General features: G+C 53.7%; 3 protein-coding genes and 1 long non-coding RNA gene across 6 annotated transcripts in view; 1 reads left to right on the top strand and 3 right to left on the bottom strand.

Annotated features, from left to right (window-relative positions):
- Window positions 1-2,983, bottom strand: part of KREMEN1 (kringle containing transmembrane protein 1) — a 56,083-nt gene extending 53,100 nt beyond the window's left edge. Inside the window, exon 1 of one of the 3 annotated variants that reach the window (XM_086348562.1) lies at window positions 2,890-2,983. In XM_086348562.1, the coding sequence (XP_086204688.1) occupies window positions 2,890-2,968 (79 nt within the window). In that variant the 5' untranslated portion in view covers window positions 2,969-2,983. Of the gene's footprint in view, window positions 1-1,157; window positions 1,436-2,889 lie in introns of those variants that run through there. The other 2 variants (XM_086348564.1, XM_086348561.1) reach the window with 2 other exon arrangements.
- C17H22orf31 (chromosome 17 C22orf31 homolog) lies at window positions 611-12,559 on the top strand. Its single transcript, XM_086348595.1, has 3 exons — window positions 611-974; window positions 10,285-10,731; window positions 12,043-12,559. The coding sequence occupies exons 2-3, from the start codon at window positions 10,618-10,620 to the stop codon at window positions 12,469-12,471; spliced, it is 543 nt and encodes a 180-aa protein (XP_086204721.1). The 5' UTR covers window positions 611-974; window positions 10,285-10,617; the 3' UTR covers window positions 12,472-12,559.
- LOC147355718 (uncharacterized) lies at window positions 4,167-9,357 on the bottom strand. The gene is made up of 2 exons (XR_015144740.1): window positions 8,541-9,357; window positions 4,167-4,392 (listed from the first exon to the last, which is right to left on the bottom strand). It is a non-coding gene; the product is annotated as an uncharacterized LOC147355718 (long non-coding RNA).
- A 504-nt stretch (window positions 12,560-13,063) lies between the features above and the next one.
- ZNRF3 (zinc and ring finger 3) overlaps window positions 13,064-23,919 on the bottom strand; it is a 145,115-nt gene continuing 134,259 nt past the window's right edge. The window contains exons 5-9 of the mRNA XM_086348532.1: window positions 23,354-23,464; window positions 22,238-22,405; window positions 20,068-20,170; window positions 17,701-19,464; window positions 13,064-16,653 (exon numbers count right to left, since the gene is read on the bottom strand). Of these exons, the coding sequence (XP_086204658.1) occupies window positions 16,610-16,653; window positions 17,701-19,464; window positions 20,068-20,170; window positions 22,238-22,405; window positions 23,354-23,464 (2,190 nt within the window). The 3' untranslated portion in view covers window positions 13,064-16,609. The remainder of the gene's footprint in view (window positions 16,654-17,700; window positions 19,465-20,067; window positions 20,171-22,237; window positions 22,406-23,353; window positions 23,465-23,919) is intronic.

The following is a 23,919-nucleotide window of genomic DNA, read 5'->3' as shown; positions in this document are numbered from 1 at the left end:
CTCACGTCCAATTCCCCACACTTGAACAACCTGCTGAGGAAGGTACCTGGGCCAGACAACGCCCTCTTGCCTGCTCTTCAACTTGGGAGAGTTCTGCTGCAAGGAAGGGTGTGAGGGCAAGCTAAGCAAGTTCCAGCTTCCATCCTGGTCTAGGGCCCCATGTGGGGAAAACCTGGCCTTGACCTTGGCCTGGGGAGCGGGTGACCCTGTTTAAAGTGTGGAGATACTCATGGGAAACGGGGGCTCTGCGTTGCACTGGCACGATGAGCACACTAAACTCTAGGGGAGACGTTTGCCATCACCCCCTTCCTTTCTTCCTCTCCCCACGCTGGACCTGCACCTGAGTCCCGGGGAAGTTCAAAGTGGGCCCCGGGGGTAGGGGGTAAGCGGACGTGCAGGCAGGGCAGAGCCGGTCGTCTCGGGACCCAGATCCGCCTCTACTAGCAGGGCAGGCAGGTCAACTCGACTCCTCACGAGGCGCAGATTACAGAGCTGGGCTAGCAGGGCGCAGACCCGGGCAGAGGGGCCAGGCGCCGGCTCTCGTCGCCTCTCGGCACCCGTTGAGGAGCCGGGAGGCGCGGGGCCCGCGGACGTGGGAGGGAAAGGGGCCGGGGGGCGTCGCTGTGGGGCTGGCGGAGGGCGTCCTGGCCCGGGGTGTCGCTGAGGGGTTTGGGGTGGGGGCGGGGCAGCGTCCCCAAGCGGGGCGAGTCGCCCCAGGGGACTGGGCTGGGGGTGCGAGGTCCAGAGAGGGGAGACCTCCCGGCCCGGGGGCGCGTCGCTGAGGAGCCTGAGGGCGTCTCGGGTCCTGAGAGGGGAGACCTCCCGGCCCGGGGCGGGGGCGTCGCTGAGGAGCCTGAGGAAGGGTCTGAGGCACTGAGGCAGAGAGGGCGCCGGCCGGGGGCGTCTCGGGTCCTGAGGAGCAGGGCCGCCTCGTCCGAGGGGCGTCGCAGAGGAGCCTGAGGAAAGGGTCTGAGGTACTGAGGCAGAGAGGGCGCCGGCCGGGGGCGTCGCGGAGGGGCCTGAGGAGAAGGGCCGCCTAGTCCGAGGGGCGTCGCTGAAGGGCTGGAAAAGGAGCCCCACCAAGCAGGGGCGAGGGAGTTGGCTCCCCGGGCGGGCTCAGCGAGGGACAGGCGGCGGCGGGGGGCTCGCTCACTCACCGGGTCCGGGGCCAAGGCCGGGGCTGGGCGCGGGCCGGGCGGCCAGCGTGAGCGCGGCGGCGGAGAGCAGGGCGAGGCGGGCGGCGGGCGGCGCCATGGGCCGTCAGTGCGGGGCCCCGGGGCGCGGCCCGGGGGAGAGGGGGCAGCGCAGGGAGCCGGGGGCGGCCATGGGAGCGGGACGCTGGGCTTGAGCGTGGCCCCGCCCCGGCCTCCCGGCCGCCCCGCCCCGGCCCGCCCTCCCCAGCGCCGCCACCACCCCGGCAGCCCCGGGACCGCCCGGCTCAGCCGCGAGGCCCGAGGGGCGGAGCCGACGGCGCCCGCCCGCGCCTGCCACTCACGCGCCAGGACCCGCCCACATCCCCCCGACTGCACCTGGCCCCGCCCACCGGCGGAGCATTCACTTGGAAGATTCGAGGGGCGGGACCTACAGGTAAGGGGCGGGGCTTGGGGCACCGCCTCCGAGTCCCCGAGTGGAGGTTTGACCCGGCTGGACCGGGCCGGGCGCCCAATGACCCCTGCTCCACCCTCACTCGGGTCGCGACCCACACGCGGGCTCAACCGCAGCCGTAAAAATCAAAACAGCACTTTGCAAACCAATTTTCTCTGCTTGGCTCATCGCAGCGGTTTTAAAAAGGGTGCTCTGGAGTCAGCCTGACCGGATTCATATCCCACTTGATCACCTGTAAGATCTTGAGAGTGAAAGTCGCTCAGTCGTGTCCGACTCTTTGCAACCCCATAGACTATACAGTCCATGGAACTCTCCAGGCCAGAATACTGGAAGTGGGTAGCCGTTCCCTTCTCCAGGGGATCTTCCCAACGCAAGGGATCGAACCCAGGTCTCCCGCATTGCAGGCGGATTCTTTACCAGCTGAGCCACCCGGGAAAGGAAAAATAGCTGTCTTATTTCAACTTCTTCATCGGTTAAACGGGGGCGTTGATAACAATTACTCCCAAAGCGGTGGTACTAACGAGAAAATGCGTGGAAACTTTTACACACACATAGTAGGAGCCTAGAAAATGCTGAGTTCCTTTCACCATGCCGATTCTTGCAGGCACAAAAGAGGCAGCATACTGAGCCCTGGTTCCGAATCCTAAAACACATCTTTTGTCAACTAGGGTAAGTTCCCTGCTCTTAGTCATCTGCAAAATAGAAATAATAAAAGGCCCTCACAAAATTAGGTTAGATTCCATAGAAACAAGTGAAGCTCCCGACCCAGAAGTGGGTGGGGCGACGGTGCTTTCTCAGACACTTGGATCCCGGGCGCAAAGAGCGCGTGGCGGCTCTCGGCCCCCGTGTGGCCGGCCCATTGCTCCTCACTCTCCGGCAAGGTCTTCCCTGCCCGCCCCAGGGTCTGTGGTAGGCCCTTCTCCTACCCCGCACTTCCCTAGGCAGAAATTTTCCTCCGGCTCCCGCCGAAAGCGCCGCGGCAACGCCCCGCAGGGCAGGTCCGGGCGATGCGCCGGGAGTTTTTAAGTCCCTGGTACCAGACTCGCAAGTGCGGGCCTGCGCCCGGCGCGGCGGCGGAAACCTCCGCCCTCTCATGCAGACTCGCAGCGCCCTGAGCGGAGCTGGGCTCTCCCCGGCCCTCAGCCTCCCCGGCGGGCCTTAGGGACACCGTCCCCTGCGCCCCCTGACCCCCCGGGGGCCGTCCCCTCGCCTGCCACTTCGCCCCCAACCATTCCTCCCACCCCGTCCCAGCTGCTTCCAGAGGCGCCCCAAAGGCGCACCTACCTCCCACGAGGCCTCTGGGCTCCCTCCTTCTCCACCCACACGACCCAGCGCCCTGACAAGAGTCATCTTGTTCAGTCATTGTTTTCCCTGTGTCATTCCCGAGGTGGAGACTCCTCTGGGCTCCTTGGAGCAGGGGGCCGCCCCTCTCCCAGGTTCCCGGAGACACTCCCTCCACGTCCCACCTGGTGTCTTGCACTTAACTTACCCTCTGTCTTCTGCACCATTTCCGGTCCTTCCCCACCTCAAAAATTGCCTCCTGTAACACAACCTGGGAATCCTTCACCTCTCAACGTGCACCCTCCCAAGCAGGAGCCGCTTGAAGGAGAACAAAATGGGGGAGATTCAGGTAGAATGATCAGCACAAAGTGAGTACTTAGGAAAGGGGATCCTTCCTTCCTTCAACAAATGCTAAGTGAGGAGTCTGTCAAAAGCACCAAGATAAGAACTTACAGTCTGAACCGACACTCATACAGAGGGGAGAGGCTGGGAGAGAACCAACAAGAAAATAATGTGATTTTCGGAGATCACCAAGTAGGACAAAGACAAGAAAATGATGATATTGACAGAGGATGCTCTGTGGCATGTTTTAAACAGTCCGCTAGGGGATGGTTTTAGCAAAGCAGAACACAGCTCTCTATAGTTTATGAGGTCCTTTCACATCTCATCCTAGTTTCAGAAGAGGAAATAAGAAGGGCAGACAGGGGTTTCAAAATCAGGTTTATTTGGCCAAATCTGGGGATTTATGCCTCATGGTAGTAGTTCCCATCTGTCTTACTGTCCTGCAGAAAGGCACCCCTGCTGACTGGATGTGCTAGTCTGCTCTCTTGGCCTTGTGTAACCAGAATGGGCTACAGTGAGAGATGAAAATGTGGGGTCCCTTTCTTCAAAATGAAGAATTTCCAGACAGCAACAATAGAACATTAAACCAAACCTGGGGTCCTCCTAAGCTTGAAGGCCTGTGTCATCAACTGCACACAGCCCTGGAATGTTGCAAGCCCCAGAAAGCTGGCTTGTACAACAGAACTGAGAAATAATGTGCAAGCCCCTGCCCCCACTGGCTGCCATGAGAAACATCTCTCTAGCTGTCCCCAGGCCTCCCTCCCTTCTTTTCCAGCGTAAAGCCCAGCACAGGTGATGGAAACAGCACACAGAGACTAAAAATACAGCCAAGCAGGTCTAGGTCAGGTCACGTAAGGGCTCAAGGTCTTTGCTCAATTATGTGGTCCGGGCCCTGGCAAGGAGCTGCCTGAGATATTCATTTCAGTGCTTCACATGCCTCAGTCCTTAAGCAGCTTTATTTCATGGAAAGAGTGAGGACATTGATCGTAGCCCCTGGGCCTCCAGGAAGAGGCTGGTGTCTGTCTGCTGGCTCTGCAGTCAGGCCCTTGGATTCCTCCTGAGGGCAGCAGGAAAAATCTGAGTGATCTCAGCTGGTGGAGTTTGGGGGATCCTGGTATCTTTGAAACTCCAGCTGGGATGATTTCTGCTCAAAGGGCAGTCATGCTGTGGAGAGAGCATGAGATGAGAAGTCTGGTTATAATAACAAGAATAGCAGGCGTTCACTGAGGATTTTACTGAGCTCTCAGCAGGGTACAGGGTTTGTCATCATATTGCATGTATGACAGTCACCCTACAAGGGAGGCACCCTTACCAGCCCCCTCATACACAGATGGTTAATGGCTTGCCCAAAGATCCCCTAGTGCGGAGCTGGGCTTTGACCCCAGTGGGACTTCAAGACCACACACCTCATCACCCACTGTGGTGAACTGCCTTCTTGGCTTTGTGGCTTCTAGCAACCAGTGCTCCCTGCGTGGTCCAGGGCTGGGATTAGGGTGAGGTGAGTGAGGCATTGGCTTTAAGCACAAGGGCCCCCAAACCCAGGTGGTGCTAGTGGTGAAGAACCTGGCTGCCAGTGCAGGAGACATAAGAGATGCGGGTTCAATCCCTGGGTCAGGAAGATCCCCTGGAGAAGGGCATGGCAATCCACTCCAGTATTCTTGCCTGGAGAATCCCATGGACAGAGGAGCCTGGTGGGCTATGATCTGGTGCTGCTGCTGCTGCTGCTGCTAAGCCGCTTCATTTGTGTCCAACTCTGTGCGACCCCATAGACGGCAGCCCACCAGGCTCCCCCGTCCCTGGGATTCTCCAGGCAAGAACACTGGAGTGGGTTGCCATTTCCTTCTCCAATGCATGAAAGTGAAAAGTGAAAGTGAAGTTGCTCAGTCGTGTCTGACTCCTAGCTACCCCATGGACTGCAGCCTACCAGGCTCCTCCGTCCATGGGATTTTCCAGGCAAGAGTACTGGAGTGGGGTGCCATTGCCTTCTCCAGGGCTACGATCTACAGGGTTGCAAACAGTCAGACACAACTGAAGCGATTCAGCTCCAAACTCAGTAATTAAAATAAATATTTAATCAAGTTTAAAATATATTAAATATATTTAATGGACTGTGTTTTTGAAAATTATTTTATCTTTGGCCTTGCTGGGTCTTTGTTGCTGCAGAGACTTTTCTCTAGTTGTGGAGACTGGGGCCACTCTCTAATTGCAGTGTGTGGGCTGCTCACTGCTGAGGCTTCTCTTCTTGTGGAGAACAGGCTCTAGGGCTCATGGGCTTCAGTTGTTGCGGTTCCCAGGCTCTAGAGCAAGGACTCAGTAGTTGCAGCGCACAGGCTTTATTGCTCCTAGGCATGTGGGATCTTCCTGGATCAGTGAGTGAACACTTGTCTCCTGCATTGGCAGGCGATTCTTTACCACTAAGCCACCAGGGAAGCCCTGGACTGTGTTTTTATGTACTTTTTAAATTAAAAAAAAAAATTTCTTGGCTGTGCCGTGTTGCGTGTGGGATCTTAGTTTCCCCAATCAGGGATTGAACCTGTATCCCCTACATTGAAAGCACAGTCTTAACCAGTAGACTGCCAGGGAAGTCCCAGTGGATTACATTTAAATGCAATATTTTTAAAAACTCTAAATGAATGCCCAAAAAACTCATGAACAGAATCTTAAATTTTTAAATAAAATCAGGATCTCGATTCCTGATTTTCCTTTAGTCTCAGACTCATCTCAGCACAATACTGTTACTGACCCTGTCTCCTAGCTTCTGAGTCAGGCAACTAGTGATGGAGAAGAGACGCAGTAGTTTGTCTTTTCTGACAGAGGTGAAGCGAGAAGAAGAATTTGGTTTTGAACATAATGAGTTAGAGATGTCTGTGGGGCATCTGGTGGCCACGTCTGAGAACCCAGAGCCAGGTCAGAAGGGGTTAGCAGGGTAGGCAGGACACCCTCATATCACATACTTGGCCATGAGAGGTGTGTGTACGGCACATGTGGTCTAAATCACTGGTCCTCTGAGTTTGCATCACGGCTCAGGAATCTACAAATTCTCTCATCCAGAGTTTCTCTCTTCTTTCCTAAAACTTCTGTATCATGAACTTCGATGTGTTCCCCTATGGGTGTGGAAGTTTACTTGCTTGGGTGTTAAAAACATCTTCTGTGGAAATTAAAAACAACTAAATTCCATTAGAATTTGAGGATGGGGCATGAAGGAGGAAGAGGAGAATTCATATGAATTGGCTCAATTTCCTCTTTATTCACCAACCCTCCAGAAAGAGAATAGGAGCTAAGAAAAACTACAGAGAAGAAGAGGGTAGTAAAGGAGAAAAAGAAAGAAGAAAGATTAATAGAGCTAAAAATACAGTGAGGAGAGCCTGGCTAAACCTCAGAGAAGGGCAGATGTGTTTGCAAATAGAAGTGGTGATTTAGATATGTCAGGAAGACGAACTCTAAAGGATGGGTGGAAAGTAAGAGTTATTTAGACTTAGCTCAGCACAGTAAAAAAGGTTCATTGGCCAATCAAACTGAGGGACATCTTTCTGCAACACGGAAGCCCTATGGCCTCAACCCCAAGTTCTCTGGACCAAGGGTTGGCACCAATGATGGAAACTTTTGCCATGGTTTCAGGACCCTGGAACAAATGCAGTCTTTCCATCCTGATTTCATACTTCTGAACAACCTTCAATGGAACAACCTCTGTTAAAGACTACTTTGTTTAATGTATCCTCATATACCCACTTCCCTGTGCACCTAACACAGCAGGGGACATTCGAGACAACTTCTAAAACCAGGGGGAGAAACTTCCCTGGTGGTCCAGTGGCTAAGACCCCGCACTCCCAATGCAGGGGGCCTGGGTTCAATCCCTGGTCAGAGGACTAGATCCAACACGCCGCAGCTGAAGATTGCATGTGGCACAATGCAGACTGAAGATCCCGTTTGCAGCAATGAAGGCTGTGGGCAGCCAAATAAATAAGTTTGTTTGTTTTTAAAGAAGACCGTTGGTACCATTTTGTGAGATGATGTTGGTAAAGAGTCTAGAACCATGCTTTGGACTACAGTGAGCATTCAATCAAAACAGGTTTTACAGAAATAGGAGCAATCAGTTCAGTTCAGTTGCTCAGTCGTGTCTGACTCTTTGCGACCCCATGAATTGCAGCACACCAGGCTTCCCTGTCCATCACCAACTCATGAGTTCACTCAAACTCATGTCCGTCAAGTCAGTGATGCCATCCAGCCATCTCATCCTCTGTGGTCCCCTTCTCCTCCTACCCCCAATCCCTCCCAGCATCAGAGTCTTTTCCAATGAGTCAACTCTTCACATGAGGTAGCCAAAGTATTGGAGTTTCAGCTTTAGCATCAGTCCTTCCAATGAACACCTAGGACTGGTCTCCTTTAGGATGGACTGGTTGGATCTCCTTGCAGTCCAAGGGACTCTCAAGAGTCTTCTCCAACACTACAGTTCAAAAGCATCAATTTTTCAGCACTCAGCTTTCTTCACAGTCCAACTCTCACATCCATACATGACCACTGGAAAAACCATAGTCTTGACTAGATGGACCTTTGTTGGCAAAGTAATGTCTCTGCTTTTGAATATGCTATCTAGGTTGGTCATAAGTTTCCTTCCAAGGAGTAAGTGTCTTTTAATTTCATGGCTGCAGTCACCATCTGCAGTGATTTTGGAGCCCCCCAAAATAAAGTCTGACACTGTTTCCACTGTTTCCTCATTTATTTCCCATGAAGTGATGGGACCAGATGCCATGATCTTAGTTTTCTGAATGTTGAGCTTTAAGCCAACTTTTTCACTCTCCTCTTTCACTTTCATCAAGAGGCTTTTTAGTTCTATAGCACACGTCAAATTACTCTGAATTATTGGTAAACAACATGAGGATTACTTTTGGGGCAGTGTCAACTGAAGAAGACAGAATTTAACAGAGCTTGAAGAGTATGTATCAGCTGCCATCAGTGTGAAGAGCTCTGTGCTAGAAAGAGATTCTGAGTGCTCTGAGAGGCAGAGCAGTGTTGCTCAGTGATTGAGTCAAAGGCCCAGAAAAGTAAATACATTTGAGTGTTTGGAACGAGGTGGTGAGGAAAAGTCAACCTCAAGACGGGAAAGGAGCGAAGGGAAACAGACGCGGTTTCCTGTGTCTTGCCTTCCTCGTCCCACAATGCGGAATAAAGGCAGACCGTAGCCCCAGAGCCAGGTCGCACTTCTCCTGGGCTCACCAACTTTGAAAGGATGCCTGCCTGACCAACCTCCAGACGTTCACAAACCCTTCCCAGAGACAAACCCTTTCTGATGCCCTGCTCTAAAACTGACCCACCTCTCAGGAGGTGAGGCCGAGGCTCCGCCACTGAATGGGCCCCATTGTCCTCCTGAGCCTCTGTGGGTCCAGATGCTGGCGGCCTGGAGGTGGTTCCATGGCGGCCTGCGGTGCAGTCTGCCTGCAACTTTGATTCACTCTGGGGACAAAAACAAAAACAAACAAACAAACAAAAATCAAACAGGCAACACATGTGATTCCAGGAACTCCTGCCAGACTCATGCTCTGTTTTTCCATCATTTCGCTCTCCTCCTCCCCCTGGGGAGGGAGCCTCCTTTGGCATTCTGCACATGAAATGTCAAAACCCCCAACGGGGCAAGCACCTGATAAGGAGCTCAGCATTTCCCAAGAGTTCCCAGGAAGAGGCGTCTTTGTTCTTGTTTCAAGCCCTTGACACTGCTAACAGCTCTAATTACTGCATTTGCCATGGGATGTAAAATAAAACCACATTCCAGAAACCATGTAGTCTCCCCGGGAGAGACACGCGGGCAGAGGTAGGTGCCCAGGGCTGCAGGAACGTGTTCTTTCATTTCTGGTCCCTAACCTTGGCAGCCGTTCTGAGAACGTAACAGTACCTTCTTTATGTGCACGGAGAAGGGCCCTTGTGCACAGGTAAAGATACATCTCTCTACCTGTACCCACAAACCTGGTCTGCATATTTGAGTATGCTGCGTGCAGAGGGTGCTTCTTAAGAATGTCAGGACCTTCAAAATTCACCCGAGCCATTTTGGGGGAGAAGAGGGCTAGAGAAGTTCCTGAGGCTGTAAGCACAAGAAAATAGAACTTCTTCCAACATAAATCAACTATAAAAATCTGATGATGTAACACCCACCCACACCCACATCACAAACCAAAGTGACATCACAAATACTAGAGATAATGGTTGAAAACTGCCTGTATGAGAGCCAAAATCTAAACAAACAGCAAGTTTGCCCATGCATGACTGAGGCAGAGAAAGACAGGTGATAGAAATATTAAAACAAAGCAAAACAAAACAAAAAACAAGAGAGAAAAAGGGAAAAGAAAATACACATTTCTTCCCCCTACTAAGCTAGCTAAAATAAAGTTTAAGGCAACTGAAATATGGTAAGGTGATTTTATTTTATTATAGATGACATTTCTTAGAAAGCCAGGTCTCTTTTAAGTGTGTGATTCTAATCTCTCCAAATTGTTCTCTTGTTCTTGGCTGGTCCTGGGGAATGGAGGCCAGCATCATTTACATTGTGCTTTTGCCTTTATAGACCCCAGAGTATATTTCCCTGCTTAGCAGCTTTTCTTGGCTCATGGCAGTCTGGTTAGAAGCGATTTCAGAACTTGGCGGGATTTTTACCTGCTGTCATTTCTGGGTTGCAGCAGAGTTGAGAACTGGCTACAGCTCTATAGGCAGCTCAAGTGATCCTGTCTCCCATTCCTCTCCCACTGTGGTTTCCCTTAGCTTTCCAGGAGACAGAAATTGCTTTTAATTCCTTATAAATGCTCCCCAACCCTCCCTCCACTTCCAGTGCAAGCATGCTATGTTTGAGAAACTGACCATCACTGTGACGTTGTGAAATTACTATTGCTTTCCTACTTGGTACAAAAGGCTTTGGTGAGCAGGAGAGAGGATATGTAGAAAGGTTTCTAAGAGTTTTTGGGGAAGGAATGGTCTTTAAAAAGATGTTAGTACTTTACCTCCAAAATAGACCTTCTAGTCTCAGCTTGAGAATTGGTCTTTTTTATTCCTCTTTCCCCCTTATGATTCTAGCATCCAATCTATGTGAGACGAGACCCCAGCATCCCTGCCTATGGACTCCGGCAGTCTATCTTACTGAACACCAGGCTCCAGGACTGCTATGTGGACTCGCCAGCTCTCACCAACATCTGGACAACCAGAACGTGTGCTGAGCCGAACACCACTGCCCCCACACCAGGTCCCACCTCTTCTTGGGAAGTTGTAAAGGAGCCAGTAATTGCCAGTTCCTTCTCCCTGGTGAAACTGGTGCTCAGGCGACAGCTGAAGGAGAAATGCTGCCCAGTGCCACGCAAGTTTGGAGACGCAAAACCCTCCAAGAGATTAAAGCCCAGGGACGATGCAACAATGAAAACCACCCAGCAGGGCAGAACAAGAAACTCCATCAGTTGCAAGAGCAAGCAGCCAGCAGGGCAGCGGCCAGGCTCGCTCAGGCGCAGGAAGCCTGCAGGAGGTGTCGAGGTAGGAGAGGGCCGGTGGTGGAGGAAATGTGACAGAGTGGGAAGAGGGAAAGGTGAGCTAGGGATTCCCATGAAGAAGAGGAAATCCTGAAGTTAAAGATGGCATGCGGGGGTCGGGGGGAGTTAGGATGGGGGTGGGGGGGTGATATAGCAGAGAGAATACAAGATCCGGGGTCATGCCTATGTGTCCTCTGCCCAGCTCGAGAGGAGGACAAAGTGGTTTTCAGAAGCAGAGACAAAAGGAACTAGATGTGAAGGGAAAATGAAGATGAGAAAGGCTCAGAGACACACGCCTGAACCCCAGAGCTGAGCCACAGATCTAGCTATAAATCTGAACATGGAGAGCTTGGCATCCAGAGGCCTGACAGGAGTCCAGCTCTGTTACTCCATGGTGGCCAGCAGAGCTCAGGAGGCCACTGTGCGGGAACCTGCTCCATAGCACAGGGAGCTCAGCTTGGTGCTCCGTGATGACCTAGAGGGGTGGGATGGCAGCGGGGGTGGGGATGAGGTGGGAGGGAGGTCCAAGAGGGAGGGGATGAATGTGTGCATATATATCTGATTGACTTCATTGTACAGCAGAGACCAATACAACATTGTAAAGCAATTATGAAGAAAGTGAAAGTGTTAGTCACTCACTCATATCAGACTCTTTGCGACCCCTTGGACTGTAGCCCACCAGGGTCCCTGTCCTTGGAATTCTCCAGGCAAGCATACTGGAGTGGGTTGCCATTCCCTTCTGCAGGGGATCTTCCCGACCCAGGGATCAAACTCAGGTCTCCTGCATTGCAGGCAGATTCTTTACTGAGCCGCCAGGAAAGCGGGGTAATTATATTCCAATTAAAAAAAGAATGCCTCCTGGAGCTAGTCACTCAGGGTTCTGATCCCAAATCTGACTGTAATTGGCTTTTGTCATCTATAAAACGGGGAGTGACAGCCCTTCCTTCATAGGGTTTCAAGAGAATGAAATGAGTTAGTACACGCAAACAGTTTTTGAGCCGAGGCTGGCGCTGAGTAGATGCTTGGGGTCCTGTGTGGCACTCTGTAGGTGACAGCCGTGGCCCACCCAATGGCTGCGTGGCCTTGGGCAAACCCATTCCCAGATCCTTGCCTTTAGAGCCGTCTCCCGCTGACCTTCCAGTGTTGTGGCAAATCGCTCGCAGAGGCGTCCCTGAAGGAATTCAGTAAACTAGAACATGCTAGACAAATGTTGGTTGTGGCTGTAACCAAGACTCGGGGACACAAATCCCAGATAATTATTCTGAGCTCCCTTCTCAAGTTTTAGCTTTGACTTCTCTGCTTTCTTCCTGGCTAGAGTAAAGAGAGTTCAAAGGAGAAAAAAGCGACGGTCTGCCAAGATCTTGAGAGCAGATATGCTGAACATGTGGCTGCCACCCAAGCGCTACCCCGGGACATGGGGACAGCGTCCTGGAAGGGCCGAGCCTCGCTTCCCGAAACCAGGAAGAGGCAGCAGTTGTCCGAGGACGCATTAGTCATCCACGGCCTCCCCACTGAGAGCTACCGGGCTCTGTACCATTCTGTGGTAGAGCCCATGCTGTGGAATCCTTCTGGGACCCCCAAGAGGTACAGCCTGGAGCTGGGCAAGGCCATCAAACAAAAGCTCTGGGGGGCTCTGTGCAGACAGGCTGCCGTCCCCAAAGATGCTCAGAAGGACCCGCTGCCGGGCACGAAGCAGCCGGAAGACCACGAGGAGCCTGTTGAGGAGGCTGTACCCAAGAAATAGCTCAAGAGGGAGAAATAGGAACTAGAGCTCACAGGATTAGGATGTTCTCTGCTGGATGTCTGAAAAATAAACACCACTTTGCACCTTCCACACGATCTCAGAGCGCTTTACAAATCAGTGACTACCTTCCCCGGGGCAGGGGGGAAACAAGCACGGATGGGTAGGAGATTCACTTTAGATGCAGGGCCCCCTCTCCACCTTCAGGGTTTGGTCATTCCCAGGCTGGACACTTAAACCTTTTTCCTACAAGTCCCTTTTCCTTAAAGAGGGGCTGGAGGGCCTCAGTCTTCCAAGTAGGAAAAGGCCTGGCAGGTAAAGTCGATGGTTACATCCAGCCTATGGTCCCTATTTTTAAAAAGTAGGCTCCTGGGATTCCCCCTCCCCTGCCACACACACACACAGGGCTGAGCAGAAAACTTGCCACCACCACCAGGGACATACTTACAAATGCTCGCCCGGGACATCACCCGGATCCCCAGTTACCTGAATTCTGTTTACACAGAAGCCCCCGTGGGTGACAGGCACTGCTTCAAGCACAGGTCACCTTTGTGGCATCTGTAAGACCTTTACCAAACAGAGCAACGACAGCATATAACACATACTTGATAAAATTGTATTTTTTTTTTTTACAGTCATTTGTACAATTTGTTACAAAACCATAGAAGACTACAATTTGTTTTAAATCATTTTTGGTCGGCAAATATGTAAAATCTGTGTGCAATTATCATGTATTTACAGGGCTTCATGTTAGTCATTTTCAATGATTATTCCAACAATGTCACACTCTCAACATAAGACATGGCTTAAGATAAATATATTAGTAAATAAATATTCTGAGAACATATTTCCATAAATGAAATGTGCTGCTATACATATACAGAATATACATAAGTTGTTTTCTAGCCTTTAAAACATTTTTTAAAAATGGTAATGTTGGAGAAGGAGCCCTTAGACAACTTTATTACAAAATCTTTACAGCAAAAGTCTTTACAAAATATCTTTTAAGTGCTACGGGAGAAATATTAAAAAAAAAAACAAAACATTTTAAAATAGTGCCTTGTTAGACCAATACAATAGAGTTTATATAAAGAATAGAAAAAGGCAGTTCTGTGTAAAAAATAATACTCTTGATTAGTAATTATTTTTTAGACCTCATTTTAAAAGCATTAGTCCTGCATGAGCTTTGAGTAGGGGCTAGCAGCACATTAGGGAGGGTGTGGGCCGTGGGCAGCAGAAGGAGCTTTACAAAACGGTGTGGGTTAGGGTCAGGGTCAAGGTAAGGGATAGGCGAAGAGACGGAGAGATAAGGCCAGCATCCCAGGGCTGTGGCCACAAAGAGGTACCTGGTGGTCCAGAACTCCCCAACCCCCATTTTTCACTGGTTCCAGCACTCTTCAATCTACAAGGCTGCCCTACACCCAAGGCTGGGCCATCGGACCACGCCCAACAGTCACATTCCTGCTCATGGGTGTGTGTGTGTTGGGGGTGGTTCTCCATGGAAGATTCGAGGCTTCTAGTTTCCACGTCTCCATAACCCCCACATGCCCCAGAGAGGCCACTGAGAAAAGATACTTATCATTATTGGAGTCTTACGACTTCAAAGAAGACAGTTCTTTTGACTTGAATGTGAGGCAATATAGTCGGGTCATTATGCTTTGTGACCCAACACAGATTTAAGACAATGGTTAGAGATTTCAAAGTCTGAAAAATTCATTGTTCTGTTTCTACCACCCTATAAAATATGAAAATTAGATGCATTTCTTTTGCCATCTGTAGTTACTGCTCTTTTCAAATGAAAATTGGACACATTTATTCTAATAAGCCCAGTTGAAGCCACATGTTCTCCTCATCCATTTATTGCTTAAGGCTGTTGAGGAGTGGTTTTTTTTTTCCCAGTCGGGACTAAAGCAAGCCACTTTGGCGGGGGGGGGGGGGGGGGGGGGGGGGGGGGGGTCGGCTTTCAGACAAAGAAGAGGATATGCACTCGAAGGCATTAAAAATAAACAAAAAAAATAAAACCACAAACAAACAGAATCTCAACAATGAGAAGCTGCTTTTTGTAGTTCATGTTAGAAGCCCCCACCCGTTCCCTATGCAAGTTGCTGTCCTCTGCAGCTGCTACTCTCGGCCCCAGGAATAAAGGCGGCCCAGATCACACGTCACCCGCTCAGGCGCTGCCCACACCCTCACCAACAAGTGTGCCAGGCACAGGTGGGGCTGGGGGTGGGGGTGGCCCCAGAGGGATGTCCCACGGCAGAGGCTGGGGGACAAATCTCACCACAGTGAGCCCCTTAATGGGCAGATGGCTCAATCGTTTGATGCTGAGATTTCTTTCTGACAAATCCTGGCCAGAAGTAAGCAGATGTCCTCACCACAGGCTGGGCTTTTTAAGACAGGGATTCAATAAGATTCTCATTCAAAATGTTCTGGTGCAGACCCTGGGCTGACTTCCCCTGGGGCAGACTAGAGAAGAGTCTTACAGCCCCCTGGCAGAGGTCTCCACTTCCCCACCTATGTGGGGGCCAGGACTCAAGGTTCTATTCGGCAAATGAGCATTTCAGATGACAACAAACACCTGCTGAATAAATGAACAAGCAGAAATGACCAGAAGAGTTAGCAGACACAAGGGGTAAGGTGATTAGTTTCCTTTAAAAAAAAACACACCAAAAAAACTTTTTTTTTTTAAGGACAAGAAATACATTGGACAAACAGGTTAATGATCCCTGATCTGAAACAGCTTTAAATAGTTTCTCCCTTTTAAAACGGAAACATCTTTTAAAAAACGGTTTGGGTTTTTAAACTCTCCCTCCCTCTTAAAACGACAACAAAAGAAAACGAAAGGCTGGGACAATATACAAAAACCTACCCTTTGGGGCTAAACTATCTGATAGTCTCTTTCTCTCTGTCTCATGGAGAATCAATACATACGTAATAGTGCATTAGGTAGAAAGGATAGTAGACATTTGCAGGCGAGATGAGCAATTTCAGCCATGAGGCAGAGGGCTGAACAACCCTGAAGCGATGGGATGGGAAACTTTCATACGGAGCTCAGACCCTATGGGGTCCCTGCCACGCGCCCCTAGGAAGATATCCCAAAGTCGGAACAGTCCGGGGGCGTGGCCGCGCCCGCTGGGACGCATGCGCACAAGCCCACTCTGCGCCAGGGTGCCCTCCATCCCTCCCCTCCCCCAACTTGGGTCAGACACCGAGGCTGCAAAACCATGTACATTCATTCCTCCTGGGTGTCTGTCCCCACACCCCACATCGAACCATCTCTGCAGCCAGCGGTGGGAAGCCCAAGATCGGGGCTCTGTCCTACCTAGGACGCGGACCAGGGGGGACAGCCTGAGGACGCTGCGCAGAATCGTCCCTGTCACCCTGGGGCTTACGTAGCAATGGCTTGTCCCGGCTCCCCAGTGCGGCAGACCTTCCGCCCGACCCCCGGCTGTTGCCATCAGTGGCCTGCAGGTGCGGGCTGAACAGGCCTGGCTTCCGAGGAGGCCTGACGCTTTGTACGTTGGGATTTGCCACGAGAAAGAAAGAGGCAGCATTGCATTGTTCCTCAGAGTTTGTACCCATATCAACTAGCTTTACTTCAAGTTTCTGGTTCATTTTCTAAGGCAGGTGTAGCCCTGAGCTTTTCAAAGGCCTGAGCTCCCTCCAGGGAGACAACAGTATCTACACATGATGTGGTTCAATTAATGCAGCAGTGATTTTTTTTTTTTTTTTTTCAGCAAAAGTTGGCAGTTAGGGTTCTTTAAAATATATATTTAAATAACTTTTTACATTTACATATAATATCTTAAAAAAAAAAAAAAAAGCAGAGAAGTCAATCCCACACACCTCAGAACCCCAAGCACACACACTTTACAAAACAGAAGAGTAACATGTTATCAAAGAGGCAAAAGACTCAGAATTTTGTCTGTTGGTTTGTTAATGGGGGGCGGGGGGTGGGGGGGTGGTTTGCCACAGGTGGCTCACATTTTGGGTTGAGAAGGAGGGCTCTTTTTATTACCACTTTTGTGTTTGTCAAAGCTAAAAAAAATTTTTTTTGTTGTTTGTTTTCTTTTTTCTGTAGGAAGTCAGAGTTTGGAGTCTCCATACAGTTCCCATTTCCAAGGAAGAGTTCCTTCGGAGCTCAGGCTCCAGGGCTGCCACTGTCCACCGGGCGAGATATCAGTCCTGGGAGAGAGAGAACCACCATCAGGGGAGGCGGCCGGCCCCGCAGCCTTTGGGCACCACATGCGGGGACCAGGCAAGGGACCCAGGGGCCCATCCCCTGGGGGCGCTTAAACCGAGATCTGCAGGAGAGAAGCGGCAGAGGCACCTGGGGGCTGGGACCGCCTGGCATGTTAGGGGGACAGGATGGGGGCACGGGGTGGATGACTTCATGAACAAGGAGGGAAGCAAGAGGTGATCAGAGGGGTTGGCAGGGCCTGATCAGCCGGGAGAGGGGTCTACATTTCTAAAATTCAGAGGGTAATGGCAAGTCAGTGAGGGGTTTTCTGGTGTAAAGACAGACTTAATGTTTAAAAAAAGACAACTGTGGTGCCGACGTGGAACAGAGGACAAGATCAGCCAGAGGAGACCAGTCAGAAGGCTACTACCCTCACCCTGGAGAGGGAATGGGGCCTGGCTGCGGACAGCGGGTGGGGAGCAGCGGAGACCCTTGTGGGGTTTACTATGCAGATGGAACGGTCCCTGTGCTACTCAAAGGTGCTAGGCTGCCCATCGTTCGCCCACTCCTGAGACAAAATGTATGGAAACGTTATCGCAGTTTGACCATGTCTGTTCAGCCTCATAATAAAAGATCTGGACTGGAATTCTGCATGTCTTTTAGCTAAGTTTCATTTTTCTGGGGATTCCCCTTTCTGGATGGGGGCAAACCAGCACACAGGGTTCTCACAGACAGACCGTGGGGCCCAGGACCCTGAAGCAGGAGGGGCAGGGCAGGCTCAGGGCTGGGGCCTGGGCATCTGGGTGGGGAGCCCTGGAGGAGAGGGTGCAGAGGGTCGGGTGGGCTGCATACCTGGCATCTGGGGGAGAGGTGAGGGATGCACAAGGCCCCCAGGTCTGGAGCTCAGAGGAAGGGGTAGATGGGGGAGTACCACCTGGAAATCACCAGGTACGGATGGGGTTTAAAGCCAAGTGCACCAAGAAAGTCACCCAGGAAGTGACCATGGGGAGAGAAGACCCCAACCCGGGCCTGCTGTCACCGTCCGCTCTCACCTGCAGCCTTGGGGGATGTGGCGCTGGACTCCCGAGTGTCCCGGAGAGCTCTGGGGGAGCTGGCCCCGGGGGCCCCCACATCCTCCGGAGAGCAGCCAGGTGGCCGTGGTGCCCTGGCCGGGCAGCACAGAACCCGCTCTTCTTGGGCTGCTCCCAGGCCCCTGTGGGGCCACAGGGCATCCGGACCGGGAAGCGTCCCCCCCCAGGGGCCAAGGCCACGGGTCCCCTGGCAGTCGGAGGGCAAGCCCAAGTCGCTGTCCACATCCTCCGGAATGATGGGGACGCGCTGGCTCAGGTCCCGGGCCCCGGGGTGACAGCCGACCGGGGGCTCCTGGGCCAGCGTGTACTGCACGCGCACCGAGCAGTCCTCGGTGTAGCAGCCGCTGCCCCCGCGGCCGCGGGCCACCTGCTTCTCTTCATAGAAGCAGCAGGGCAGGCCCTCGTACTTCACCCCTTCCGTCCTGGGCAGATGGTCCGGGTGAAGGCCGTACAGGCCCTGGGAGCTCGCGGGCTGTGACTCCCCGCCCGGGGGGCCGCACCCCTCACAGGGCGGGGGGCCCAGGTACAAGGCGCCGCCCCCGGCCGCCCCCGCGCTGGGCTCTGGGGCCGGGGCCGGGGGCTCGCAGCAGCAGGCGCACGACGGCCCCTCCCGGGCCCCCTTCCAGGTCCTCCTGAGGTCCGGGGCGGCGCTGGGAGAGGCCTCGAGCCCCCCTTGTGAGGTAGAGCTGTGGGGCCCCCGGGGCTCCAGGGAGGAGCTGCTGCTATAGTTCATCTCCAGGCTGCAGGTGGACAGCTGGTCCCCCGAGGCGGAGGCCGAAACCGAGGCTGGCCCGAGCCAGGGCTCCCCCCGTGCGGCGCTGGGGCCACGGGCTGCGGCCGGGGGCTCTTCGGGGGCCGGGGAGCCATCGAGGCGCACCATGGGGCCCCGGCCCGAGCCCCCCACATCGCCGGCGCGACAGGGGCTGCGGCTGCGGTAGACGAAGGGGTCGTAGTCGCTGCTGAGCGAGCTGCGGAAGGTGGAGCAGCTGCCGTACACGCCCTGGTTGCTGACCTCCGTGCAGTCCACCACCGAGTCGCTGGACGAGCAGCGGCACTGGCCCGAGCTGCCGCTGCTGCTGCTGCTACTACTGCTGTCGCTGCCCGGGCCGTCGGCCAGGTAGCCGCTGCACACCGAGCGGTGGCCGTGGTAGCAGCTGAAGCTGGACGCGCTGCCGCTCTCCAGGGGCGAGGCCGGGGCCGCGGGCGTGAAGAGCAGGCTGCCGCCGCCGCCGCCACCCGGGGGGAAGGCCCGCGCCGGGCTCCCGGGGGCCAGGCTGGGGGGCGGCTGTCCCTCGGGCTCGGGGTAGCTGAGGCCCCGGAAGTAGTAGTGCTGGTACATGGTCTCATACTGCGAGAAGCACGCTGCCTTGGAGAAGCTGCGGCCGCCGAACTTGGGCCTGCGGAAGGGGGGCGCGGGCGAGTAGGGCCGGTGCTCCAGGCCACAGCGGTGCGCGGCCAGGCCGTGGTCCAGGTGGAGGGGCGGGTAGCCGCGGATGTAGGCGGGGGTCTGCGGCGAGAAGAGGCCTTGCTCCCCGCGCCGGTCCACGGTCAGCAGTGTGACCGGATTCCCGTGGGCGTCCATGCTGGTCCTCGTGGGGTAGGTGGGCACGGCGCCGGCCCTGTGCACGCGGCCCGGGTAGTGCACTGGCAGGATCACCCTCTGCTGCCGCCCGCGCGCCAGGCTACTGGTCTCCACGCACACGCCGCTCGGGTTTCCCTTTTGTTCTGGGGAGAAGCACAGGAAACTGGTCAGCAGGCGGAGTTAGAGGGGCAGACACCGGCAGACTGAAGCGGTTGGCACCGAGGGGTTCTGACCCATTCTAAGCTCCCACCAAACCCGGCCACGCGGGCAGAGGTCTCCTGCTTCTCCACTCTCAGGGTGGTCACTCCTATTAGGGTCCATCTCCCACATCCCAGCTGCTCTGAGTGACAAGAGCCTCCAGAGAGCAACCGAGACCGGAGAGGAAAGGCCCTGACCCTCTTGGAAAAGCAGCTACGGGGAGGGCACCCTGCCTTCTGGGCCCTCAGGCTCCCCCACAGTGACACAGCATCATGTCACCACTCTCGTCCTGCTTAAGAGACTGTGGGCCCGAGGCCTGGAGAGGCCAGGGGACTGGTCCAATGTCAGGAACCCAGTCGTGTCAAAGCCAGAGCTCAGACCCAGGCTGACCCTCCAGCAGACCTCCCCAGGCCCCCCGGTGCCTCCAGGTCCTGGCGGCAGTGCCTTGGTGGTCTGCCGGCTCACCAGCCGTGGTGCCCGTCCTGCTCCCACTAGGCACCTGGGAAAGACAGTGCCTCTTGGCAGGGACAGAGGCAGCGGAGCGTTACCTATGATGTTGTGTCGACAGTGGGGGCAGGTGTGGTGCTGCAGCAGCCAGGGGTCCACGCACTTCCTGTGAAAGCGGTGAGTGCAGGGGATGACCCGCAGTTCCTGGGGCAGGAGAGAAGACACAGAGCCTGAACGTGGGCCGGGGCAGAGGGCGATCGCACATGCTTCTTTCTTCCTGTGGGGCCAGAGTGGACCAAGGAGCCCAGTGCACCGTGGCGGTGCCCAGAGGCTCTGCCATCCCCATCTTTGGCTCCAACCACGGTGCTTGGTGTCAAGGGAGGAAGTAGGCTCCCTTCTTGCCTCTGGAGGAGGGCACTCACATTTGGGCACTCACACAGGCCCGCCAGAGCTGTGTGCTCGCACAGGCTGCTCAGCCTGGGGCGTGAGGGACAGCTAGGTGCGCTCCAAAACCTTTTGCATTTCTGGGATGGTGGCTGGCTCCGGATACCCAAAATGAGGTGGGTAGAAAGGACGATGCCTGGGATTCATGACTGACACGTGGGACAGCAAAGGGGTAAAGCTGTCCCACCTTTCCCTTCACTGCACCCTCAACATTCACCTGAGGGCATGTGGTCTGTAACAAAACTCCCAACATGGAGAGGAGGTGATGGGGTTCTGAGGCAGGCAGAAATGCCCCTACAGTTCTTGCGCCCAGAGCACCCTCTGGACTTGCTACTTTTGATCTTCCATTCTCGGACCAGCTAGCCGTAGTCACATTCCAGCTAACCCCTAAGGCTGTGCCTGACCATGACCAGAGTCCTACCTAGATTTTCTCATGTGACCTTGGTGATTACTGGGAGTTCAGGCCAGTCTTGGGCTCGTGTCATAAGCAGAGGCACAGAGAGTAAAGTTACTCGCCCAAGATCGCAGAGCTAGAACCCTCCTGGGCCCAGATGAGAGCTCAAGCAGTCTGCAGGTAGAGACTGTGTGAGACCGTTCATTTGAAGGCCTCTGTAAAACCTTGTTTTTCAACCAACAGTCTACACAGTGGCAGGACACTTTCATCAAAGGGGCATCAAATGCCTGCAACTAATTCTGAAGTGGTTTGCCCCCTTACTCCCTCAAATGTGTGTGTTTACGTGTGTTTCTGCACGGAAGGAAATGAAGCAGATGTAGGAAGTGACTCTCAGTGAATGATAACAGCGTTCACTGTATGCTTCTTGCAACTTTTCTGAAAGTTTGAAATTTTCAAAAAAAAAGCTAGAAGGACAAAGGAGACATCACATCCTTTGTCCTTACTTTTTTTTTTCCATACCAACCTGGCTTGTGAGATCTTAAATCCCCAACCAGGGATCGAACCTGAGCCCCTGGCAGAAAAAGCGTGGAGTCCTAACCACTGGACCACCAGGGGAGTCCCCTCCTTTGTCTCTTTATAAGAAAAATGGGTGTAAGTGTTCCACACAGCTTTCAGGAGAGGACTGTATGGAAGCTGAGTTCCAGAGTTTTCAGATGAGCAATGCGAAAATTAAGTCTTGCTGTTGTTCTGTCACTAAGTCATGTCTGACTCTTTCCTTTCTCTCAGAGTTTCCTCAAACTCATGTCCACTGAGTTGGTGATGCTATCCAACCCTCTCCTCTGTCGCCCCCTTCTCCTCCTGCCCTCAGTAAGTGTAAATTAATTAATTTAAATTTAATTAATTTAAGAAGCTCCCTACCCCTTGTGGCTCAGCAGTAAAGAATCTGCCTGCCAATGTAGGAGACCAGGGTTCAATCCCTAGATCAGGAAGATCCCCCAAAGAAGGAAATGGCAATCCACTCTAATATTCTTGTCCAGGAAATCCCATGGACAGCAGAGGAGCCTGGTGGGCTACAGTCCATGGGGTTATAAAGAGTCAGACCCGACTGAGTGACTAACACTTTCACTTTCTTCAAATGTAAATTAACTGTAAATATTCCTAAAACCAGAGTTACATAGATTACTGATCAACTTGTGTCCAGCCAGGTCCCCGGGAGAGAGTGTTTATGCATGTGGCCACCCCGTTCCGGGGGGGAAAGCAGTTGGAAGGTCTCAGGATGCCCCCAGAACACTTGGCAGGCTCAGCCCTTATCCCACAAGGCTGTGGGGAAGGCCCGTGGGGCCTGTCCTTCCCGGTCCCGTGCGCCCTCTGTGGGCCAGTCCCCCTCATCCCTGGCTCGTCCCCACGGGGCTGGGCCCCGCCCCCACCATTACCTCCCCGTCGATGTACTTCTCCAGGCAGATGGCACAGTCAGACGTGGAGCTGCTGCTGAGCGTGTCCAGGGCCCCGCAGCTCCCCTCCCGGCGTCCCTTGCTCTTGGAGTTGAACTTCCTGGTTTCCATCTTCTCCAGGGCCTGCACAGCCAGCCTATTCATGGAATTCTGTGCAGCAGAACATGGCCCGTGTGAGGGTCTGGGTTGTGTTAACAGCGGCGGTCACCCCCCGGGGGGCCACGGTCAGCCTAACGCTAGTCTCCATCCAGCCAGGACAGACTGCTGAGGAATCACTAAACATGGAGAGACCACGGCCCAAGAGCGCAGGTCTTCCAGACTCCCGAGTGTCCACCACATTGGCCTAAGCAGCAGAGCCGGCAGAGGTCTGCTCGAGTTATTTGGCCAAGTCTGCTCTGGGCTAAGGGCTCCTCCCTTCACTGAAGAATGTCCCGAGGGCCAGTGAATAACGTGTGGGGGTGCTCTGCACTTGGCAGACTGGACGTGCTCGACAGACACCAGCTGCTGCTCTGTCACTGACGGCCCACCCGACCCTTTGGCGCTGTCTCTCTCTGGGGACATCACACTGCTACACCCCTGAGAGTCTGGACTCCTGAGTGTCCCTCCATTGCCCTCTGCCCCTAAACGGTTCCTTCCTGTAACCACGCAGTGCTGTGTCAGCTGGGGCACTAGCGTGGCTCCTCTGTTCATTGAGAATCGCCTGGAGAGCTTGGTAGATGCAGATTCGGACGCAATAGGTCTGGGGTGAGGCCTGAGACTCTGCGCATCTCCCAAGCTCCCAGGTGATGCTGAGCCTGCTGGTCCCCTGATCATATCTGGGGAGCAAGACTCTCGGGCTCCATGTTAACATTCAAACATTTTTTTTGGAAAAACCTGTGGCTGGAAACAGCACCAGCGCTTGACCCTTGTATTGAGAGGACCGGCCTTTTTGGAACAGAAACAGCTCAGTGCTCTGAGCTCCGCTCTGGCTTTTCTCCATCTTTGCTGACTCTGGGCCAGCAGGGAAGAGGCTGCAGTGTCGGGGCAGGACCCTGCCCTGGTCTGCACTGGCAGCGGGGCCTCGGGGATGAAGGTGATGGGCCGCTCTGGGGCCATTACCTGACTGCGTCGCTGCTTCAGCTTGATTTTAACAAGGAGGATGAGGCAGACCAAGGAGACCACGACGAAGAAAGCCAGGAAAATCCCCATATCGAAGTACTCAGTGGGTTGCTGGAACAGAAGAGACACAGTGAGTCACGGCGCTCTTCAGTCTGGGGATGGGCACACGTGCTGGGTCGGCTCTGGGCAGCGGAGGGACGGAGCCTCTGGGCTGCGTTTCCCCTCCTTTGTGGGACACGCCAGGGCTTCTGCTAACAGGCACCCTGTGCACTCTCCAGGCCCAGGGAGCGCCTGCAGTGCGGCCAGGGGAGGCCTGCCGGGGTCTTAGCCAGGCCTCCTAACAGCTGGGAGAACTCTGCTCACTGAGCCCAGCTCCCTGCGGAACAGTGCAGAGTCCGCCGTACCCGGTGGGAGAGGCCCTTCCAAATAAACACAAATATCACATTTATGGGACAAAGGAGTGAGTGTCGTGTTTTGAGGGAACAGTGATTACTAACCGTATAATTAATGGTTTACAACAACTCAGAAAATTGTACGCTGCTCCCACAAATATCAGCTTCCACTAT

This window comes from Bos grunniens, chromosome 17, assembly GCF_055505025.1.
Source record: "Bos grunniens cultivar Pamir isolate PY7600 chromosome 17, Bosgru_T2T1.0, whole genome shotgun sequence".
Taxonomy (NCBI): Eukaryota; Metazoa; Chordata; class Mammalia; order Artiodactyla; family Bovidae; genus Bos; species Bos grunniens.
This window is presented reverse-complemented; position numbering and strand designations above follow the sequence as displayed.